At 43.2% G+C, this 23918-nt stretch overlaps 1 protein-coding gene across 5 annotated transcripts in view; it reads right to left on the bottom strand.

The window, feature by feature from the left end:
* The window catches only part of pex5lb (peroxisomal biogenesis factor 5-like b), a 151342-nt gene that overhangs the window by 71489 nt on the left and 55935 nt on the right, over positions 1–23918 (bottom strand). For all 5 annotated transcript variants that reach the window (XM_036985505.1, XM_036985507.1, XM_036985508.1 and 2 more), the window contains one exon: positions 14350–14464. In XM_036985505.1, coding sequence (XP_036841400.1) covers positions 14350–14464 — 115 coding nt within the window. The remainder of the gene's footprint in view (positions 1–14349; positions 14465–23918) is intronic.

Below are 23918 nucleotides of genomic sequence, written 5' to 3' on the forward strand. Positions count from 1 at the left end.
CATGCTGTAGGGATGTTGCTGTGCTGCGACGCTCCCCATCCAACCTGACAGAGCTTGAGAGGATCTGCAGAGAAAAATGGGAGAAACTCACCAAATACAGGTGTGCCAAGCTTTTAGCGTCATACCCAAGAAGACTCGAGGCTGTAATCGCTGCCAAAGGTGCTTTAACAGAGTAATGAGTAAAGGGACAGAATACTCACGTAAATTTTTTAAAAATATATATACACACACATTTGCAAAAATGTCTAAAAACAAGTTTTTGCTTTGTCATTACAGGGTATTGTGTGTAGATTGATGAGGAACAAAAATGTAATCAATTTTAGAATAAGGCTGTAATGTAACAAATGTGGAAAAAATAGAGGAGTCTGAATAATTTCCGTACTGCACTGTAAATCACTTTTCTCCCAGGTAACCCGGGATTTCCTGCCAAAACCGTAAACATCATTCAAAAGCATAGGCCTGTGTCTGGATTTGATTGTAAATTCGAGCCTGATGCTAACTGAGCCTGATGAGCCATAATTCAAACAAATTTTATTAGCCCAACATTAAAGACATTTAATGAGCCCAAACCCAAAAATCACTAATGATTGAACCATAAAGGCATTCAAAAAGTATTAAGACCCCTTGACTAATTCCACATTTTGTTACGTTACAGCCTTATTCTAAAATTGTGTAACGATCCCACTTCTGACACCAATGTAATGAAACAGGCAGGGAGCAGGTCTCGAACCGTCGACCTTCTAGCCCGAGGTCCGGCGCGCTATCGACTGTGCCGCAAAAGCATGCTCGAGCAGCAGGGTCGATTTCCTCGCTTATAAACCCAGGGTCGTTACAATTGATTAAATTGTTAGTTTTTTTCCTCCAGACGTGACGCTTAGCATTCAAGCCAAAGAGTTCAAGTTGAGGGAGCATGCATTTGGCATGCTGATTGCAGGAACGTCCACCCGAGCTGGTCCTAGAGAATTGATTGTTTCTTTACCATAAGCTGCCAACAACATAATTTTAGAGTATTTGGCAGTACGTTCAACTGGCTTTACAACCGCAGACCACGTGCGTGCATGGCGTCGTGTGGGTGAGCGGTTTACGGATGTCAACATTGTGAACAGAGTGCCCCATGGTGGGGTTATGGTATGGGCAGGCATACGCTATTGACAACGAAAACAATTGCATTTTATCGATGGTAATTTGAATGCACAGAGATACGGTGATGAGATCCTGAGAGCCTGATCCACACCAGACTTTTTTCAAAGTTATCTGTGACCAACAGATGCATATCTGTATTCCCAGTCATGTGAAATCCATTGATTAGGGCGTAATGAATTTATTTAATTTCACTGATTTTCTTATATGAACTGTAACTCAGTAAAATCGTATTTAATTGTATTACCTTTTCCTTAAAAAAAAAAGCTAAATGTTCTTACTTTTTAAATCTGCATTGTTGGGAAAGGGCTCGTAAGTAACCATTTAATGGTAAAGTCTACACCTTTTGTATTCAGCGCATGTGCTAAATACAATTTAATTAGAACCATCCTTTCACCTCGTTTTGTTATAACATCTTTAGTCTGACAGGCGTTACTGTGACACCCAGAATGCATTGTTAGATGATAACAAACATGGTTCCACACTTAACTAGCAATTAGCTCATCATAACAGTACAACCTTGAAAAAGGATTTTACACACATCATACTGTATGTGTCCATTACAATCTATGCAAGAATCGGAATCCATGATTTGTCACCAGTACTTGAAAACATGTGAATAAAACACCACAAACCACTTTCTGATATTGATTTATTCATACAATTGGCGCGTGCCGGCAGTCAATCAAGTAAACTCTGACAGTCACTCAGAGAAATTCAGTGTTGTTGTTTATGTATGTAGCTAGTGGGCTAAGCTGTAGCATTAGCAATGTCTTTCAAAAGCAAAATATTCTAGAGATTTTCGTAAATTCTGAGTCGGAAAGTCAGGAATCAGTGAGGAGTTCAAGGAGAACAGCTGTATTTGTCCATGTCCTCTCCACTGTCCATATAGCAACCATGTTGCCACAGGAAAGGTGGACCACCTGACGGGAGAAAGAGCAAACCAGACTGCGTGCTTGACTAGAAAATCAAAATGGGGACAGTGGATAAGGTGGACATGATAAACAGCTTTGTGGAATGTGCTCGGAAAACTACCAAGTGGTATAAGAATATATTTTTTCTTCAGGTCTACACTGCTGTTCTCAATGGCCACATAATTCACCGACAGCTAAGAGGGGAGATGAATATATAACAAGGATCCTTTGTAATTGGACATATAGTTCACATACAGTTCCTTTTATGCAATTATATTGACAATATCTCACCCACGTACCTACTCCCTCATTGGTGAGATGATCACCTACCAAAAGTATAGAGAGAACCTCATGAGAGCCGCTGAACGAGCACCACACACTTGTGTCCATCCACTGGCGGGTGTCCTGCTGATATGCCTCACGGCACTGCATTTTCCCTCCGAAGACCCTCAAACTGCTGCTCAAGGCAGTCGCATAAGGAGGCACTGCATAGTCTGCTTGTCCAGCATCAGGAGAAGGAAGCAGAGGATGTTCATAAAGGACATGTGTTTAGCTTGTGACGCACCCTGTGTTACGCCACGCTTTGGGGACTATTGAGCACATCTGCCGCAATTACTGACTGACTGTCTTGACAGGTGACCTGCCTTGATACTATGCCTTTAGAGGTGGGGGATGGAAATGCAGTTGTTGTTCAATCACAACATTATTGAAATATGGGTTTTGCATATTAATAAGTTGTCAGTCTTTTCTTGCTGTTTCTGTTGCTCAATCACCACCAATACTTCAAAAAAAATAGACAACCATTACATATAGACCTATTTTTTCCTCCACTAAAACTGTAAAGGAGTGTAAATTCAAACAGTATGTTGCTAGCATACAAAAGTTGGCCTCAATCTTCGGCAAGAAAGATGTCCAGTTATGATGTTCACAATTAATGTTTGTTACTGTTTATGTGTGTGGTTTCTGAAAGTACAGAATGAGGAATTGTTAGTAATTAGAATACAATATCAGGAAATAGCAATAAAACAATATTACAATGAAGTAACATAATAACACTGCTATAAAAATAAGTTGCAATAACAAAATCCCAATTATGAATTATATAAGAAACAGTAACTGAAGAGCTCCACAAGGGGGCAGGGCAGGGCTATGCTAAACAAGCCAAATCTTATTCTTAGATTTCTCACTTACCGTGCGTGCATATGTAACAACCTTCTTCATGTCTACCAGTCGTGTGTTCTCTCCCATTCTTCTCCCTACATCACGCCCAACCTGCATCCCAATCTGTCCTGGAATACCTGCTCTTCTAGGTGCTCTGCGTTTACAACCTTTACTGCTTCTGCATATGAGATTTCACGCTCACTCCTCACCTGCTGCACTTCTACTTGTCTTTTCATCACTGCACAGCAGTTTAACTGGATCTCCACATTCATGTTCGGCCCCACACTTCACAAATCTCATTTTCCCTTTAAACACCACCGCCACATACCCAAACCTTTAACAGTTATATCAATGCAATGGTTTCGGGAACATAAGCTTGCACATCTTAACTTTTTCTGCCAATACCGGATCCTCAAAGTTTAGTATCTCTGACAGGCTATCCACCTTCCCTTCTTTTGTCATCTGGAGGCACTTTGCATCAATAAGAGAGCCTCCCTTCAAGTGATTCTTTATTTAGTTTATGTTAACTATTTCTGGGTAAAATAATTCCTGTCAGCCACTACCTTCCGGTTTGATCCGGTATGCTACTATCAACCTCACGTTTACATACCTGCTTGAGTTTGAGAGCCTTCTCATGCTGTTTAGCATCAATACACACCACCACCAAACTTCCATCACAAAGACTTTTAGCAGACATACAAATACAGATACAAATCACGAGCCAATTCCATCAGACTCACCGCCATTACTCCACTCTTGTCCTTAAACTTAACCAACCCATTGAACTCCACTTCTCTCCATAAAACACTGATCGGAACCTCCCTCATTACCACTCTCCCCTGACGAGACCTGCAAAAGATCCTCAGTCTTCATATCTACTCGCACTACTCTTCCTTCAAACTTTCCCCCTCCACTGCTACACTCCATCACATCCTCCTCAAGTCCTAACCCCCTTACACTTCCATCCATCCATCTCTGCTCCAGTCACAGCGCAGTGAAGGATAAACAACTCCACATCAACACTCAAAAACCTGTCGCATTCCAATCCGAATCGGACACTGACAAAGCACAAACCAGCCGTCAACTGTTCGGTCTCCAGCTCCAACCAGAGTCTCTCCCGATTGGATCGAGCTAGCCCCAGCTGTCTCTCAGAATGGGCTTGCAGCAAATTCAAGATGGCACCTGTGGGTTGGACACGCCTCCAACCACATCCATAACTGCAGCCTTAAAGCACTACTACATAATAGGCCATTATAGTCACAACACAGTGTGTTAACATAGTCTTGTCGTGGCCAAAAGTTGAGAATGACAAAAATATAGATTTTCACAAAGTCTGCTGCCTCAGTTTGTATGATCGCAATTTGCAAATACTCCAGAATGTTATGAAGAGTGATCAGATGAATTGCAATTAATTGCAAAGTCCCTCTTTGCCATAAAAATAAACTGAATCCCCCCAAAAAACATTCACTGCATTTCAGCCCTGCCACAAAAGGACCAGCTGACATGTCAGTGATTCTCGTTAACACATGGGTAAGTGTTGACGAGGACAAGGCTGGAGATCATTCTGTCATGCTGATGAGTTTGAATAATAGACTGGAAGCTTCAAAAGGAGGGTGGTGCTTGGAATTATTGTTCTTCCATGGTTACCTGCAAGGAAACACGTGCAGTCATCATTGCTTTGAACAAAAAGGGCTTCACAGGCAAGGATATTGCTGCCAGTAAGATTGCACCTAAATCAACCATTTATCAGATCATCAAGAACTTCAAGGAGAGCGGTTCAATTGTTGTGAAGGCTTCAGGGCACCCAAGAAAGTCCAGCAAGCACCAGGACCGAGCTTGCTCAGGAATGGCAGCAGGCAGGTGTGAGTGCATCTGCACACACGGTGAGGCGAAGACATTAGGAGGATGGCCTTGTGTCAAGAAGGGCAGCAAAGAAGCCACTTCTCTCCAGGAAAAACATCAGGGACAGACTGATATTCTGCAAAAGGTGCAGAGATTGGACTGCTAAGGACTGGGGTAAAGTCCTTTTCTCTGATGAATCCCCTTTCCGATTGTTTGGAGCGTCCGGAAAAAAGCTTGTCCGGAGAAGACAAGGTGAGCGGTACCATCAGTCCTGTGTCATGCAAACAGTAAAGCATCCTGAGACCATTCATGTGTGGGGTTGCTTCTCAGCCAAGGGAGTGGGCTCACTCACAATTTTGCCTAAGAACACAGCCATGAATAAAGAATGGTACCAACACATCCTCTGAGAGCAACTTCTCCCAACCATCCAGGAACAGTTGTGACGAACAATGCCTTTTCCAGCATGATGGAGCACCTTGCCATAAGGAAAAGGTGATAACTAAGTGGCTCGGGGAACAAAATATCAATATTTTGGGTTCATGGCCAGGAAACTCCCTAGACCTTAATCCCATTGAGAACTTGTGGTCAATCATCAAGAGCCGAGTGGACAAACAAAAACCCACAAATTCTTTCAAACTCCAAGCATTGATTATGCAAGAAAGGGCTGCCATCAGTCAGGATGTGGCCCAGAAGTTAATTGACAGCATGCCAGGGCGGATTGCAGAGGTATTGAAAAAGAAGGGTCAACACTGCAAATATTGACTCTTTGCATCAACTTCATGTAATTGTCAATAAAAGCCTTTGACACTTATGAAACGCTTGTAATTATACTTCAGTATTCCATTGTATATTTGTGTCATTCTCAACTTTTGATCACGACTGTACATCAACACATTATTTTCATATATTAATAATTTCATTTATTTTAGGGGCAACGTTTCATTTCACTTTCACGTTGTGCTTTCTTGGTAACGCATGTTACAATATAACATCCAAAAGTGCCTATCCAGAAAACTCTAAAAACTCATTGGAAATTGTCTGTAATCTCTAGAATATCAATAACGTGTCATGTAAAGATGTCCCGTGTTATGGACACTTTTCACCCAGTGAAAAGTCTGACAATAATTATGTTTACACAAAAAAAGACCATTATAAGAAACTGGGTCTCTATGGACATGTAATAAATAATTTATAGCATGTATTATTGTCTAATGAAAATACAAAGCTATTTATTTTACATTTTCTTCACACATTTACCTCTCATCTCCCATTGTCAGTGATAACGCAGAACTACCAGTGTATGTATTGCATCCACATAAAGAGGCTGGAGTGGGACCAGTACAAAATTGACCCAGTCACATATGACATGTATCGTATAATAACTAAACAGGGTTGCCAGGTCCTATTTGCTGTATCCATAGTCTGAAATGTGAAGACATTCCCAGTTTTCATAAATAGGAATTATAACGTACACAGGCCTTCAACAGGGGACATAGTTCCATGTTCTACCATTTAGTGTGATTACACAGTGGTGTCACCTATACGGTGGAGACCATATGTAACAGTATATCTTCCGTCCCTCTCCTCGCCCCTACCTGGGCTCGAACCAGGGACCCTCTGCACACACCAACAACTGACACCCACGAAGTACCCATCGTGCCACAACTACTTCAAGGTCTCAGAGCGAGTGATGTCACCGATTGAAACGCTATTAGCGCGCACCACCGCTAACTAACTGCACTCACTGGCTACTGCAGAACTCCACCACAGCAAATCAAATCGAAATGTATTTGTCAAGCGCTTAACTCTATTTCTTGAACTGCATTGTTGGATAAGAACATATTTACTAAATAAATTAAAGTTAAAAAAAATAATAAAAAGTAACAATCAAATAACATTAACGAGGCTATATACAGGGGGTACTGGTACTGAGTCAATGTGCGGGTGTACAGGTTAGTCGAAGTAATATTTACATGTAGGTAGGGGTAGAGTGACTATGCATAATGTGTCAATGTAAATAGTCCGGGGTGGCCATTTGATGAATTGTTCAGCAGTCTTATGGCTTGGGGGTAGAAGCTGTTGAAGAGCCTTTTGGACCACAAAAAAAACATTCAAAGCTCATATCTCTGAGTGACTCAGCAACACACCTCTCGGCCCAGACTGCAACACGATGGTTTATTAACATATCAGCTTGTTTTCCAGTTTATGGTCGACAAAAAATATTGATGGGCTGCATTATTACATATTTAAATTAAACATTGTTTCTAAAATAAATAAAAATACCACTTGCTTCCAGTTGATTAACACAGCTAACACTAGCTAACAATGACTTACCAGATGAAGATGTCTGTGCACTGGTATGACACCATCTTCATCTTCCGTCCACATTTCTTGCTTTTCATTTTTCCTTTCAGCAGACATTTCTCCTGCAGCCAGTTTATCAATTTCTATGTAGATTTTTTTTTTGTTTGACATAGACCATGCTAGTTAGTTTTATAACCAAACTATCCATTCGGGACAGGCTGGAATAATGGATAGTGTTTTGACTGGAATTGGCGTACCATTTGAATATAATTGGCACACTAATTTCATTGGCTGGGATCAAAGTGCATAACCATGCAGATAGATTTCACTGCTATCTTTCATGAGTGACGTCTATGTGGGTGTTAGTTTCTATGTCGAACAAGACGGGCCCCCTCTCCCCGCCTGCAGTAACGTTACATTCACCACTGCAACTGCATGAGGACCATATGGAGTGTCTACAAAGCAATAAAATAATATACAAGGTAAATTAATGTTAGGTGCCTAGCTACATTGTTGAAATATGATTAATGTCTGAGCTAAAAAATCTTGGCTAGCAAAATGTAAACTGCAAGTCAATTGCTGCTATTATAATTGCTGTTGCTGTTTTCGGCCACAGCTAGTTAGCTACCTGGAGCTTGTTTAGCTAGCTAGCTCACGTTTTCATGTCCACTATATTTTCTGCTCAGGGGACAAGAGCACGGATGTGTGACCATGCAAAGGAAGAGGACGAGGAGGGAGAATGTAAGTAATTAGCAAGCTACTAGCCTAGCTAATGTTAACAGTATAAGCAAAGATTATAAAACTAGCTAACCTCTTATCTATGGTATAAGCTATAAAAAGGTAGCTACCTAACTAGCTAGAAAGCTAAACTTTGTGAAATACCATGTTTAGTTAGCCAGCTATACTTACCTAGCATTTGTCAATGTTAACGTTAACGATCACATGCTGGATCTCTTCAAGAGTTCAGATTGTAAAACATATATTTTCAGTCACCATTGGTCCTGAAATGATGCTACAGTGAATAAAAAGCATGCAAACATAAAAAACAACCAAATTTGGTTATTGAATGTCTCGTGTCTGGCATGATGAACTTTCCCGTGCTATATTTTCCAACCAACTATACTGAACAAAAATATAAACACATGTAGTGTGTTGGTCCCACTTTTCATGAGCTGACAAAAGATGCCAGAAATATTCCATGTGCACAAAAAGCTATTTCTCTCAACGTCTGTGCACAAATGTGTTACCATCTGTTAGTGAATATTTCTCATTTGCCAAGATAATCCATCCGCCTGACAGTTGTGGCATATTATGAAGCTGATTAACCTGCATGATCGTTACACAAGTGCAACTTGTGCTGGGGACAATAAAAAGCCATTCTAAAATGTGCAGTTTTGTCTCACAACACAATGTCACAGATGTTAATTTCTCTACCATAAGCCACCTCCAACATTGTTTCAGAGAATTTGGCAGTACATCCAACAGGCTTCACAACTGCAGACCACGTGTAACCACACCACCCCAGGACCTCCACATTCGGCTTCTTCACTTGCGGGGTCGACTGAGAAGGGGGAGGGAGGGTGCTGAGGAGTATTTCTGTAATAAAGCCCTTTTGTTGGGAAAAACTCAATCTGATTGGCTGGGCCTAGCTCCCAGGTGGGTGGACCTGGCTCCCAAGTCGGTGGGCCTATGCCCTCCCAGCCCCATGGCTGCGCCCCTGGACAGTCATGTGAAATCCATAGATTAGGGCCTCATTTATTTATTTCAATTGACTGATTTCCTTCTATGAACTGTAACTCAGTAAAATATCTTTGAAATTGTTGCCTCTTGCGTTTATAATTTTATTCAGTTTATGTTGTTGAAGTTCAAGTGAAAAAATTAAGTAGATGAACCAGGAATTGGTTCAATGGAAGATTAAAGCAGAGATCCTCCAGGCTCCAGTGGAAGACCTGGAGGCTGATCGAGCATTTCTGGAGCAGCAACTGATCAAGTTGACTGCCGAAACAGAAGATAGGTGACATTATTCCAAATTAGGAACTCTGTTTAATTTAATATATTATGGTTTATGGATTCTCACTTAAATGTATTCTGTCAGTACAAAGAATACCAATAAGACAAATCTTCAGGTCTCTAGCACAACTCTCCCACTGACGATACACTCACACTTTCACTGGCAGCCTTTAAATCAAAACTCAGGATAAGACCCAGATGCAGACAGCTAGAGTCACAGAGGTTAATTGACCCAAACAGGGGGCAGGCAAATGACAGGACAAAGGCAGGCAGAGGTCCGTAAACCAAGGCAGAGTCAATAAGGTACAGAACGGCAGGCAGGCTCGGAGTCAGGGCAGGCAGAATGGTCAGAACCGGGGAAACAGAACATGAGAAAGCAGGGAGATGGGAAAACGTGCTGGTAAGACAAAACAAACTGGCAACAGAGAACAAAAGGTATAAATACACTGCCGATAATTAGGAAGATGGGCGTCACCTGGAAGGGGTGGAGACAAGCACAAAGACAAGTGAAACAGACCAGGGTGTGACAGCAGCACCCCCCCTTCCATATACGGCGACATTACATCTGGGCCAAGGGTATGCCAACCTCTATCAGGGGCTGATACCCAAGAGAACACTCGAAAGTCGAGAGCCCAGTGGCAGAGCAGGGGAGGGTGTTGCGGGCGTATTCAACCCACACAAGTTGCTGGCTCCAGGTGGTGGGGTTGGCGGAGACAAGACAGCAATGAGCCGTCTTCAGGTCGTGGTTGGCTTGCTCCGACTGGCCATTGGACTGCAGGTGGAACCCGGAGGACAGGCTGACGACCCAATGAGCGTGCAGAACTCCTTCCAGAACCGGGACGAGAACTGAGGACCCCGGTCGGAGACCATGTCCACTGGGAGTCCATGCAAACATTAGATGTGCTGCACCATGAGCTGGGCCATCTCTTTGGCAGAGGGTAGCTTGGGGAGAGGAATGAAGTGGGTGGCTTTGGAAAACCGGTCCACTACTGTCAGAATGGCGGTGTTGCCATCAGACGGGGGAAGACTCGTGATGAAGTCCAGGGACATGCGAGACCAGGGATGGTGAGGGACAGGCAATGGTTGAAGAATAGCCAGAGCTTGCCGAGGAGTCTTGTTCTGTGCAGAGACCGTGCAGGCGGCGACGAACGCGGAGAAGTCCGGGACCATACCACCAAAAGCGTTTCCGCACAAAGGTCAGTGTCTGACTGGAGCCCGGGTGGCAGGCAAGCCTGGAGGAGTGGGCCCACTCCAGGACCAAGGAGCGGACAGAGTCAGGCATAAACATCCGGATATCTGGGCCCCCTCCCCTGGGTTTGACTGGGAACGCTGTGCCTCACGAACCTGCTTCCCTATTCCCCAGATGAGTGCTGTCGCCAGACATGAGGTGGGAAGAATGGTCTCGGGATCTGAGAGTGTAGCGGTGGGGCTATAACGACGTGACAATGCATCCGGCTTGATGTTCTTGGATCCTGGTCGGTAGGAGAGGGAGAAGTTAAACCGGGTGAAAAGCAGGACCCACCTGGCTTGCCTGGAATCTAGACGCTTGGCGGTCGGGAGATATTCCAGGTTCCTATCGTCTGTCCACACAATGAACGAATGTTCCACCCCCTCCAACCAGTGTCTCCACTCCTCCAATGCCATGTTTACAACGAGAAGTTCACGATTCCCCACATCGTAGTTCCTCTCTGTGGCGTTGAGGTGATGTGAGAAGGCGCAGAGATTTAACTTGAGGTACAGGGCAGAACGCTGGGACAGGACAGTCCCCACTCCGACATCCGAAGCATCGGCCTCCACCACGAACTGACGGGAGCAGTGGTGGCGTGGTGCTTGAAGTCCCGGAACGCCCGGTCAGCAGCTGCGAACCATGTGAACGAAACCTTCGGAAAGGTGAGTGCAGACGGGGGAAACTAGGGTGCTGTAACCCCGGCTAAAGCGGTGAATCCCAGGAAGCGTTGCAGCTGCATTCTGGACGTAAGCTGGGGCCAATCCCCCACCGCTCTCACCTTCCCGGGATCTGTACATTGCAGCAATGATGTAACCAAGGAAGCGGTTGGTGGGGCGATGGAATCCGTATTTCTCCGCTTTCACAAAAAGGCCCTGGAGGACCTATTGGACGTGGAGCACGTGTTCTTGGGCTGAATGGGAAGAAACAAGGATGTCTTCAAGGTAGACGAAAACATACCAGCTCAACATGTCGTGGACAACGTCATTAACCAGGGCCTGGAACACAGCAGGGGCGTTGGTAAGTCCAAATGGCATTACCAGGTATTCGTAGTGGCCGCTGGCCATGTTGAAGGCAGTCTTCCAGTCATCCCCTTCCCGTAAACGCACCAAATGGTTGTTGTTCCGCAGGTCCAAAATGGAGAAAGCGGTGGGCCCCTGGAGCGGCTCAAAGGCCGAGCCGATGAGGGGTAGAGGTTAGTGGTTTTTCACCGTGATGTCATTGAGGACCAGGGCAACTTCGGTGCCTGCAGGAATATGTCCCGGGGCAGGCTGCCCCAGAGTCGGAGGGATTTTGACTGGTTCCCCCACAGCAGGATAGCATGGAAAGGTGTGCGAGTTAGGGGAGAGCAAAAGTTCTGTATGGCCCACTAGTGTACTCTTCTTTGATCACCTCCGATAATTTGTGAAGGAACATGTTTGAACAATGCTTCCGGGTTCGAGGCACTCTCAGCAGCAAACGTGCAAAAATCAACCGCATAGTCTGCCACACTACGGGAGTCTTGATGTAGCTGGAGCAGCTAACAAGCAGCTAACAAGCAGCCGCTCTCCCGGACAACAAACAATCCTTCCAAACCTTCCGAACTGCTGCCACAAACTCCTCCAGACTGAGGCAGACGGTTGCACCAACACCACCACAGCCCAAGAGAGTGCCTTCCCGGATATCAGCGTTATGATGTACGCTATCCTCGAGCGGTCCAAGGGGAACGAAGAAGACTGCAGCTCAAAAATGAGGGAGCACTAGGAGAGAAAAGCATGGCAGGTTCCAGAATCTCCAGCGTAGCGCTCCGGAGGCGGCAAGCGGGGTCCTCGGGACACTTTGGTAGGCTGGGAGATTACTGGTGTGATCCGTTACCCAGTAGGGAATCTGTGGAATTGCTCCAGCAATGTATCAAACGCCTGGTCATGGTGTTCTACCAGGGTATGGAGTCTCTCCATAAGACATTGCAGTAGCTCCTTGTGTCTTCCAATGGTGGCTCCTTGCAGGGAGACGGCATTGTGGAGCTGGTCTGAGTGCTGGGTCAGTCAGGGCCAGTTCGTTCTATCAGAACTCAGGATAAGACCCAAATGCAGACAGCTAGTCACAGAGGTATATTGACCCAAACAGCAGGCAGGCAAAATCCAGGTCAAAAGCAGGCAGAGGTCAGTAATCCAGGTCAGAGTCAATAAGGTACAGAACAGAACAGCTTTATTTAGATGGTCCGAATGCATATCTACAGAGGGTTACTAGTGTTAGTCTGTAGACGTTCAACTAACTAAGTTGGATCTGGTTGGTCCCTAGATGGGAGACCAGATGCTGCTGGAAGTGGTGTTGAAGGGCCAGTAGGAGTCACTCTTTCCTCTGGTCTAAAAAAAGATCCCAATACCCCAGGGCAGTGATTGGGGACATTGCCTTCTGTAGGGTGTCGTCTTTCGTTAAACAAGTGTCCTAACTCTCTGTGGTCACTAAAGATCCCATGGCACTTAACGTAAGATTGGGGTGTTAACCCCGGTCTCCTGGCTAAATTCCCATACCATCATCCCCAGCTTCCAATTGGCTCATTCATCCACCTTCCACTCCACTGTAAACATTCCCCAGGTCGTTGCTGTAAATGAGAATGTCTTCCCAGTCAACTTACCTGGTATAATAAGGATTACAAAAATATCAGGATGCATGTTCTCTGTACCAGCTTCCTTCTTTTCACTCTGTCATCTAGGTTAGTATTGTGGCGTAACTACAATGTTGATCCATCCTCGTCGCCTAAAATGACATACTCAAATCTAACTGCCTGTAGCTCAGGACCTGATGCAAGGATGTGCATATTCTTGATACCATTTGAAGTTTGTGGAAATGTGAAACATATTAGATCTGGTTAAAGATAATACAAAGAATAAAAGCATGTGTTTTTTTTCTTCTCCATCTTTGAAATACAACAGAAAGTGCAATATTTAACTTAGGAATCTAGGCACAATTTAGATTTTGGCCACTAGGTGACAGCAGTGTATATGCAAAGTTTGAGACTGATGCAATGAACCATTGTATTTCTGTTCAAAATGTTGTATCAAGACTGCCCAAATGTGCCTAATTGGTTTATTAATTCATTTTCAAGTTCATAACGGTGCACTCTCCTCAAACAATAGCATGGTATTCTTTCACTGTAATAGCTACTGTAAATTGGACAGTGCAGTTAGATTAACAATAATTAAAGCTTTCTGCCCATATCAGATATGTCTATGTCCTGGGAAATGTTCTTCATACTTAAAACATCATGCTAATCACATTAGCACACGTTAGCTCAACCGTCCCGTGGGGAGGGGGGGACACACCAGGTTAACAAAGGGGTTGAATACTTACTGACTAATGAAATTTCAGTTTTACATTTTTTTATGTGAAAAAAAAAACAATTCAACTTCAACATTATGGGGTATTGAGTGTGGGGTAGCTTTGAGATGCCTGCCAATTGGAACATTTGAGGTTTATTTGTATATTGAACGATGTCAAATGCCGTTGTTTAAAAACTCTGTGGATAGTCCTAAAACAATGACGTCATATCTGAATTCCGGCATCTTTATGAACCTTTGCCATTGATTCAGGTGTGCTTGTACTGGAATACTTCAAGTGTAACTGGCTGGGGGCCCTTGAGGAGAGCTATGGCAAACACTTGCCTAGGGGAAGGGTGGGGCAGGGAACAAATTGGGACTGGCTGAGAGAGAGAATGAGAGGAGAGGAGCAGATGAGGGCATTAATGAGTTGTGGGTAATGAGAGAGGGCTACCTGCTGTGTTGGAGGTGACCGGCCGGACAACAGGGCCATCAATGCGGCTCTCTGACAGGAAGTCGTCGATGGAGGGGCTCAGCAGCGGGCGGCTCTCTTGCTGCTCACCGACCAGCTGGGGAGGAGAGACGCAGTGAGGAAAACAGAAAACAAAAACACTGCAGGAGAAGGATACTCCATAGTAGGAGTCTGCATCTCGTGGCTTGTGAGCCAAATCCAGCCCACAAACCGATTTGATGTGGAACACCAAGGTTGTCTTTTTTATGTTGGAGAATATCCCTGGTCAACAGTTGATGCCCTATTTTGTTTATGTATAACACTCTTAGGTTAGATACAGTAACGGAAGGCAAACTTGAGGGGGGCTAAAGTCCATTTCAATCTAAGAGTCAATTTAGAAACTACTATCAACTGGTTATGGAACACTTCAAGTTTATGCCTGAATTCATAGGGATTGAGATGAATCGGATCACAGCAAAGCTAAACACGTTGAGGATGAGGAAAATAACTGATTTTGATGAAGCAGAACCAAAAGAGGAGCGATGGTAAAACCTACAACACATAATGAAACAGCTGCCAACATCCCTTGACCATACCATACGAAACAGATCTTCAAATCATAAAACGGGAAAAATGAAATGTCATTTATGATTTTTCATTTGAGAATGAAATCTAAAAGTGAACGTGTAACCAAATTATATTTATTTACTTCACTAAATAGTGACCCTGAGTATTCCTTGATGTTCAATAAACACAGAGCAGCTTACAGTAAAATGTCATGTAATACAATATATGATATCCTTTACTTTCTATTGTTGTGGGATGATATATAGCACGACAGATATATATAGATCCCATATATGTCAGATTGTGCAACATTGGGGATGTTACATAGACCACTTACGGACATAAAACTATATATGGAACAGTGCATTGCCTTCAAACAGATAAGCAGGAGCTGGGAGATAGAGAGCACTGCTTCCTCTACCATAGACACCATCAAACCACTGTGCGTGTGTTTGTCCGTGCGTATTATGTTCGTCGAGGACATACATGCCCATGTGCACTATGGATGTTCGCCCATGTCTATTTGGGAAGGAAAATGATAGAGGGTCTGAGTGTGACCTAGAGTCATAACTGTCTCTGTGAGGTAGACTCTAATGACTCAGACATTACAACCCCTTTAATTAGGAATGAGAAAGACAATTTGGAATGGCTTTTATTTTTTAATTTCACCTTCATTTAACTAGGTAGGCTAGTTTACAACTGCGACCTGGCCAAGATAAAGCAAAGCAGTGCGACACAAACACAGAGTTACTCATGGAATAAACAAACATACAGGCAATAATACAATAGAAAAAGTATATACAGTGTGTGTAAATGAGGTAGGATAAGGGAGGTAAGGCAATAAATAGGCCATAGTGGCGAAATAATTACAATATAGCAATTAAACACTGGAGTGATAGATGTGCAGAAGATGAGTGTGCAAGTAGAGATACTGGGGTGCAAAGGAGCAAAATAAATAAAATAAATAACAGCATGGGGATGAGGTAGTTGGATGGGCAATTTACAGATGGGTTATGTACAGGTGCAGTGATCTGTAAACTGCTCTGACAGCTGGAGCTTAAAGATAGTGAGGAAGATATGAGTCTCCAGCTTCAGTGATTTTTGCAGTTCGTTCCAGTCATTGGCGACAGAGAACTGGAAGGAAAGGTGGCTAAAGGAGAGATTGGTTTTGGGGGTGACCAGTGAAATATACCTACTGGAGCACGTCCTACGGGTGGGTGCTGCTATGGTGACCAGCGAGCTGAGATAAGGCGGGGCTTTACCTAGCAAGGACTTATACATGACCTGGAGACAGTGGATTTGGCGACGAATATGAAGCGAGGGCCAGCTAACGAGAGCATACAGGTCGCAGTGGTAGGTAGTATATGGGGCTTTGGTGACAAAACGGACGGCACTGTGATAGCAAATTGGATGCAGTCTGAGTAGAGTGTTGGAGGCTATTTGGTAAATGACATCGCTGAATTCAAGGATCGGTAGGATAGTCAGTTTCACGAGGATATGTTTGGCAGCATGAGTAAAGGATGCTTTGTTGCGAAATAGGAAGCCAATTCTAGATTTAATTTTGGACTGGAGATGCTTAATGTGAGTCTGGAAGGAGAGTTTACAGTCTAACCAGACACCTAGGTATTTGTAGTTGTCCACATATTCTTAATCGGAACCGTCCAGAGTAGTGATGAAGGACGGGTGGGCAGGTACGGACAGCGATCGGTTGAAGAGCATGCATTTAGTTTTACTTGCATTTAAGAGCAGTTGGAGAGGGAGAGTTGTATGGCATTGAAGCTCATCTGGAGGTTAGTTAACACAGTGTCCAAAGAAGGGCCAGAGGTATACAGAATGGTATCGTCTGCGTAGAGGTGGATCAAAGAATCACCAGCAGCAAGAGCGACATCATTGATGTATACAGAGAAAAGAGTCGCCTGAGAATTGAAAAAAAGAGGCCTGAGGCCTGAGAATTGAACCCCCATAGAGACTGCCAGAGGTCCGGACAACAGGCCCTCCGATTTGACACACTGAACTCTGTCTGAGAAGTAGTTGGTGAACCAGGCGAGGCTGTCATTTGAGAAACCAAGGCTGTTGAGTCTACCGATAAGAATGTGGTGATTGACAGAGTCGAAAGCCTTGGCCAGGTCGATGAAAACAGCTGCACAGTATTGTCTCTTATCGATGGCGGTTATGATATCGTTTAGGACCTTGAGCGTGTCTGAGGTGCACCCATGACCAGCTCAGATACCAGATTGCATATCAGAGAAGGTACGGTGGAATTCGAAATGGTTGGTGATCTGTTTGTTAACTTGGCTTTCGAAGAACTTAGAAAAGGCAAGGTAGGATAGATATAGGTCTGTAACAGTTTGGGTCTAGAGTGTCTCCCCCTTTGGAAAGCTGCCGCAGTCATCCCCCCTCTTCAATTTTTGGGGATCTTGGACAATACGAAAGAGAGGTTGAAGAGGCTAGTAATAGGGGTTGCAATAATTTCGACACATAATTTTAGACGGAGAGGGTCCAGACTGTGTAGCCCGGCTGATTTGTAGGGGCCCAGATTTTGCAGCTCTTTCAGAACATCGGTTATCTGGATTTGGGTGAAGGAGAAATGGGGGAGGCTTGGGCAAGTTGCTGTGGGGGGTGCAGGGCTGTTGACCAGTGTAGGGGTAGCCAGGTGGAAATCATGGCCAGCCGTACTAAAATGCTTATTGAAATTCTCAATTACCGGGGATTTATTGGTGGTGACAGTGTATCCTAGCCTCAGTGCCGTGGGCAGCTGGGAGGAGGTGCTCTTATTCTCCATGGACTTTAGTGTCCCAGAACTTTTGGGAGTTTGTGCTACAGGATGCAAATTTCTGTTTGAAAAAGCTAGCCTTTGCTTTCCTAACTGCCTGTGTATATTGGTTCCTAACTTCCCTGAAAAGTTAAATATCGCGGGGGCAATACGCCACAGTATGTTTTTGTGCTTCTCAAGGGAAGTCAGGTCGGGAGTGAACCAAGGTCTATATCTGTTCATGGTTCTACATGTTTTGAATGTGGCATGCTTATTTAAGATGGTGAGGAAAGCACTTTTAAAGAATAACCAAGCATCCTCTACTGACGGAATGAGGTCAATATCCTTCCAGGATACCCGGGCTAGGTCGATTCGAAAGGCCTGCTTGTTGAAGTATTTTAGGGAGCGTTTGACAGTGATGGGGGTTGGTCGTTTGACCGCAGACCCATTACGGACACAGGCAATGAGGCAGTGATTGTTGAGATCCTGGTTGAAGACAGAAGAGGTGTATTTGGAGGGCAGGTTGGTTCGGATGATATCTATGAGGGTGACCGTGTTTACGGATTTGGGGTTATACCTGGTAGATTCATTGATCATTTGTGTGAGATTGAGGGCATTAAGCTTGGATTATAGGATGGCCGGGGTGTTAAGCATGTCCCAGTTTAGGTCACCTAACAGCACGAGCTCTGAAGATAGATGGCAATCAATGGCAATCAATTTAATCAATCAATCAATCAATTTACATATGGTGTCCAGGGCACAGCTGGGGGCAGAAGGTGGTCTATAGCAAGCAACAACAGTGAGAGACTTGTTTCTGGAAAGGTGGATTTTTAAAAGTAGAAACTCGAATTGTTTGGGCACAGACCTGGATAGTAAGACAGGACTCTGCAGGCTAACTCCGCCCAATTTGGCAGTTCTATCTTATCGGAAAATGTTATAGTTAGGGACGGAAATTTCAGAGTTTTTGGTGGCCTTCCTAAGCCAGGATTCAGATACGGCAAGGACATCCGGGTTGGCTAAAGCGGTGAATAAAACAAACCTAGGGAGGAGGCTTCTAATGTTAACATGCATGAAACCAAAGCTTTTACGGTTACAGAAGTTAACAAATGAGAACGCCTGGGGAATGAGAGTGGGGCTAGGAACTGCAGGGCCTGGACTGACCTCTACATCACCAAAGGAACAGAGGGGTAGGATAAGGGTACGGCTAAAGGCTATAAGAACTGGTCGACTAGCATGTTCGGAACAGAGAGTAAAAGGAGCAGGTTTCTGGGCAAGGTAGAATAGATTCAAGGCATAATGTACAGACAAGGTGTGGATGTGAAAACAGTGAAGGTAAACCTATGCATTGAGTGACGATGAGAGAGATAGTCACTTGGAGTCCACCTGTATTAAATTCAATTGATTGGACATGATTTGGAAAGGCACACACCTGTCTATATAAGGTCCTACAGTTGACAGCAAAAACCAAGCCATGAGATCGAAGGAATTGTCCGTAGAGCTCCAAGACAGGAATGTGTCAAGGCACAATTATGGGGCAGGGTACCATAACATTTCTGCAGTATTGAAGGTTCCCAAGAACACAGTGGCCTCTGACATTTTTAAATGGAAGAAGTTTGGAACCACCAAGACTTCTTAGAGCTGGCCACCCAGCCAAACTTGACAATCGGGGAGAAGGGAGTGAGGTGACCAAGAACCCAATGGTAACTGACAGAGCTGCAGAGTTCGTCTGTGGAGATGGGAGAACCTTCCAGAAGGACAACCATTGATGCAGCACTCCAACAATCAGATCTTTATGGTACAGTGTTTGGACGGAAGCCACTCCTCAGTAAAAGACGTGACAGCCCACTTGGAGTTTGCCAAAAGGTACCTAAAGGAAACAAGATTCTCTGATCTGATGAAACTAAGACTGAACTCTTTGACCTGAATGCCAAGTGTCACATCTAGAGGAAACCAAGCACCGCTCATCACCTGGCCAATACCATCCCCTCGGTGAAGCATGGTGGTGGCAGAATCATGCTGCGGGGATTTTTTCAGAGGCATGGACAGGGAGTCTAGTCAGGATCGAGGGAAAGACGAGAAGAGCAAAGTACAGAGAGATCCTTGATGAAAACCTGCTCCAGAGCACTCAGGACCTCAGACTGGAGCGAAGGTTCACCTTCCAGTAGGACAACAACCCTAGGCCCACAGCCAAGACAATGCAGAAATGGCTTCGGGGACAAGTCTGTGAATGTCCTTGAAGCACCCAGCCGGTGCCTGGACTTGAACCCGATCTAACATCTCTATAGAAACCTGAAAATAGCTGTGCATCGACGCTCACCATCCAACCTGACAGAGCTTGAGAGGATCTGAAGAGAAGAATGGGAGAAACTCCCCAAATACAAGTGTGCCACGCTTGTAGTGTCATACCCAAAAAGACTCGAGGCTGTAATCATTACCAAAGGTGTTTCAACAAAGTATTGAGTAAAGGGTCTGAATACTTACGTAAATGTGATATTCTATTAAAAAGATGTAAACCTGTTTTTGCTTTGTTTATTATAGGGTATTGTGTGGAGATTGACGAGGGAAAAAACAATTTAATTCATTTTAGAAATGTACATTTTTTGGGGAAAAAGTGAAGGGGTCTGAATACCTTCTGAATTTGATCTATTATCAAATCATAGAGGAGTAATCGTCCTACTCTTAAAGCTTAACCATGGCCTAATCCCTGGCTGTAAATATTGCCAGCATCACAGACGATCTGTTCTAGTCCCCAAATCTGCTCTGCTTTAGAAATCCTAATCACATTACATGAGATGTATGAAGTCAACTTCAATGTGAATGGCCGGAGACAGTACGTCACCAGGGTCGGGGTTAATTCCATTTAAATTCAATCAATTCAATGCTTTTCAATGAGGACAACTACGAAATTGACTCAATGTGCATAGAGTGGATACACATGGATGAGTGTCAAAATTGTAAACAGCACGTCAGTTTTGGATACATTGACACGGCAGGCACACTGTAGCTAGCAAAATAGGTGAAGAAGTGATTGCTAACTATTGTAAACAATTTTAGCTGGCGTACTAATCATCTTGAATAACTGTGGGGCGAAACAATTCACTTAAATCAGCCACCACAAATCTCTTTGCTAGCAAACACAACAGTTTCTCCAAAACGGCAAGGTAATTCCAGCAATGTTAACTTTTTGATTTTCTAAGCGTATTGAAATGGAATAGACTTCAACCCTGGTACCCATATTATTTGAAATGAATGATGAGGAGCAGCATATACGAGTGAAGTACTATGAAAGGAATCTTGTGTTATTGGAAGGAAAGCGACATTGCTCAGGTTAAGAAAAAAGGCTTTATAAATACATTTGATTGATTGATTGCCACTTTCTGTGATATATTTAATACTGGTTTAAGGCTCCAATTCCACAAACATTGGAGCTTCCAAAGATCATAGAGCACAAAAATACAGTTTACCATAGAATAATGCAGTATTTACTAGAGGTCGGTCGATTATGATTTTTCAACACCGATACCGATTATTACCAACCAAAAAAAGCCAATACCGATTAAAATCGGCCGATTTTATATACATTTGAAATAATGAAAATTACAACAATACTGAATGAACAATTAACTTATTTTAACTTAATATAATACATCAATAAAATCTATTTAGTCTCAAATAAATAAAGAAACATGTTCAATTTGGTATAAATAATGCAAAAACACAGTGTTGGAGAAGAAAATAAAAGTGCAATATGTGCCATGAAAAAAAGCTAACGTTTAAGTTCCTTGCTCAGAACATATGAAAGCTGGTGGTTCCTTTAAACATGAGTCTTCATAAATCCCAGTTAAGAGGTTTTAGGTTGTAGTTAAAGAAATTATAGGACTTTTTCTCTCTATACCATTTGTATTTCATAGACCTTTTTTCTATTGAATGTTCTTATAAGCACTATCGTATTGCCAGCCTAATCTCGGGAGTTGATATGCTTGAAGTCATAAACAGCGCTGTGCTTCAAGCATTGCGAAAAGCTGCTGGCAAACGCAGGAACGTGCTGTTTGATTGAATGCTTACGAGCCTGCTGCTGCCTACCACCGCTCAGTCAGACTGCTCTATAAAATATCAAATCATAGACTTAATTATAATATAATAAAGACAGAGATACAAGCCTTAGGTCATTAATATGGTCAAATCAGGAAACTATCATTTCTAAAACAAAACGTTTATTCCTTCAGTGATACGGAACCGTTCCGTATTTTATCGAAAGGGTGGCAACCCTAAGTCTAAATATTGCTGTTACATTGCACAACCTTCAATGTTATGTCATAATTATGTAACATTCTGGCAAATTAATCACGGTCTATGTTAGGAAGAAATGGTCTTCACGCAGTTCGCAACGAGCCAGTTCGCAACGGCCCAAACTGCTGTATATACCCTGACTCCGCTTACACTGAACCCAAGAGAAGTGACAATTTCAGGCACCGCATTGATTATATGCAACGCAGGGCAAGCTAGTTAAATTAATAATATCAACCATGTGTAGTTAACTAGTGATTATGTTAAGATTGATTGTTTTTAATAAGATAAGTTTAATACTAGCTAGCAACTTACCATGGCTCCTTGCTGCCTGCACTCGCATAACAGGTGGTCAGCCTGACACGCAGTCTCCTCGTGAATTGCAATATAATCAGCCATAATCGGCGTCCAAAAATGCTGATCACCGATCGTTATGAAAACTTGAAAAATCGGCCCTAATTCAAATCTGCCATTGCGCTGAATCGGTTGACCTCTAGTATTTACTATAGAATTCTGTAGTAAACTGCAGTATATTGCAGAAAATATAGTACACTCTGTAGTAGCCTTCAATCACGTGTAGTACTTACTATGTAATTGTGTAGTACACTGTAGAATACTATATTAACACTACAGTAATAGCTGAAAAAAAAAAACACTAGTTAATATTATAGTAATGACCGCAAAAACACAACAGTTTAACTATAGTAATACTACAGTATTTAACTTGCATATACCCTGCCTATTCCCCTCGCACATATCGCAATGTGTGCCACCCATAAGTGAGAAACCTACATGTCAAGGATAGACCATAGACCAGCACTGGATGGACAAAACAGGGAAGTTTAAGTGGCGAAGATAGTTTATCATCACCTTTGTTGATAATATCAGATAATGTCAGATTTGGGCGTGTTCCATTTTAGATTGGCTTGGCACGCCGAGCACTTTGGTGCTGGATACCAAAGTGTGTGAACAGAGATGGATAATGGCAGTGGTGGGTCAGGATTGTGGCTGAAACAGGCGTACGTGACTTTGCACATTGTTGGGTTGAGCTTCATCTTGTTATGTTCTGACCAGTCAGCTAGTTGGTTAAGGAGCAGTTGTATGGTGGAAGTGTCACATAATTTTTCCATGGGAAATTCCATAATTCTGTTGATGGTGGTGTAAAACACCGTCTCAGGCACCGCTCCAGAATCTCACATAAGTGTTCAATTGGGTTGAGATCTGGTGACTGAGATGACCATGACATATGGTTTACATTGTTTTCATGCTCAAAAAAAAACATTCAATGACCACTCGTGCCCTGTGGATGGGGGCATAGAAATGATTCACCACAGGTTGAAGGTGATCACTCAGAAAGGCTGCGCATTTATTGCCGTGTACCTTGCCCTCTAAGGGGTTGAGTGGACCTAAACCATGTCAGGAAAATGCACACCGTAACAGAGCCGCCAGAAGTGATTATTTATTTTGGCAGTTACTTGTATATAGGCTATACATATGTCAAGGAGTCATAAGGAAAATATACTGTAGAACTAACGGAAATGTAAGGGGCGAAACAGTGCATTCAGTGTGATTCGAGACTGTTACTGGGGGGCAACAAGCACATACATTTCTACCATCGGCATTTAAATAAAACAAGCTACTAAAACACCAAAAGCCTATTTCATTGCATAGTAGAATATATTGATGAGCCAAAATAGAAAAAATGTAATTATCCATTTCTGGGGTAACAAATATAGTATTACTGCATGGGATAACTAAGAGATCAGTTTTGCAAATACAGCATATTCGCAAAAATAAAATGTTGCATTAAAGCACACTTCACACACAAAATCATATAAAATAAAAACAAGATTGCTTGGATTGGAGCAGAAAAGAAAAGCTAAGCAGCATCTAAGTTTCTCATTTTGAATTTAAATGTTGAAATCATAGTCTGCATGCATGCATGTATAGATAGATATATAGATAT

Source organism: Oncorhynchus mykiss, chromosome 8 (assembly GCF_013265735.2).
Source record: "Oncorhynchus mykiss isolate Arlee chromosome 8, USDA_OmykA_1.1, whole genome shotgun sequence".
NCBI classification, from domain to species: Eukaryota; Metazoa; Chordata; class Actinopteri; order Salmoniformes; family Salmonidae; genus Oncorhynchus; species Oncorhynchus mykiss.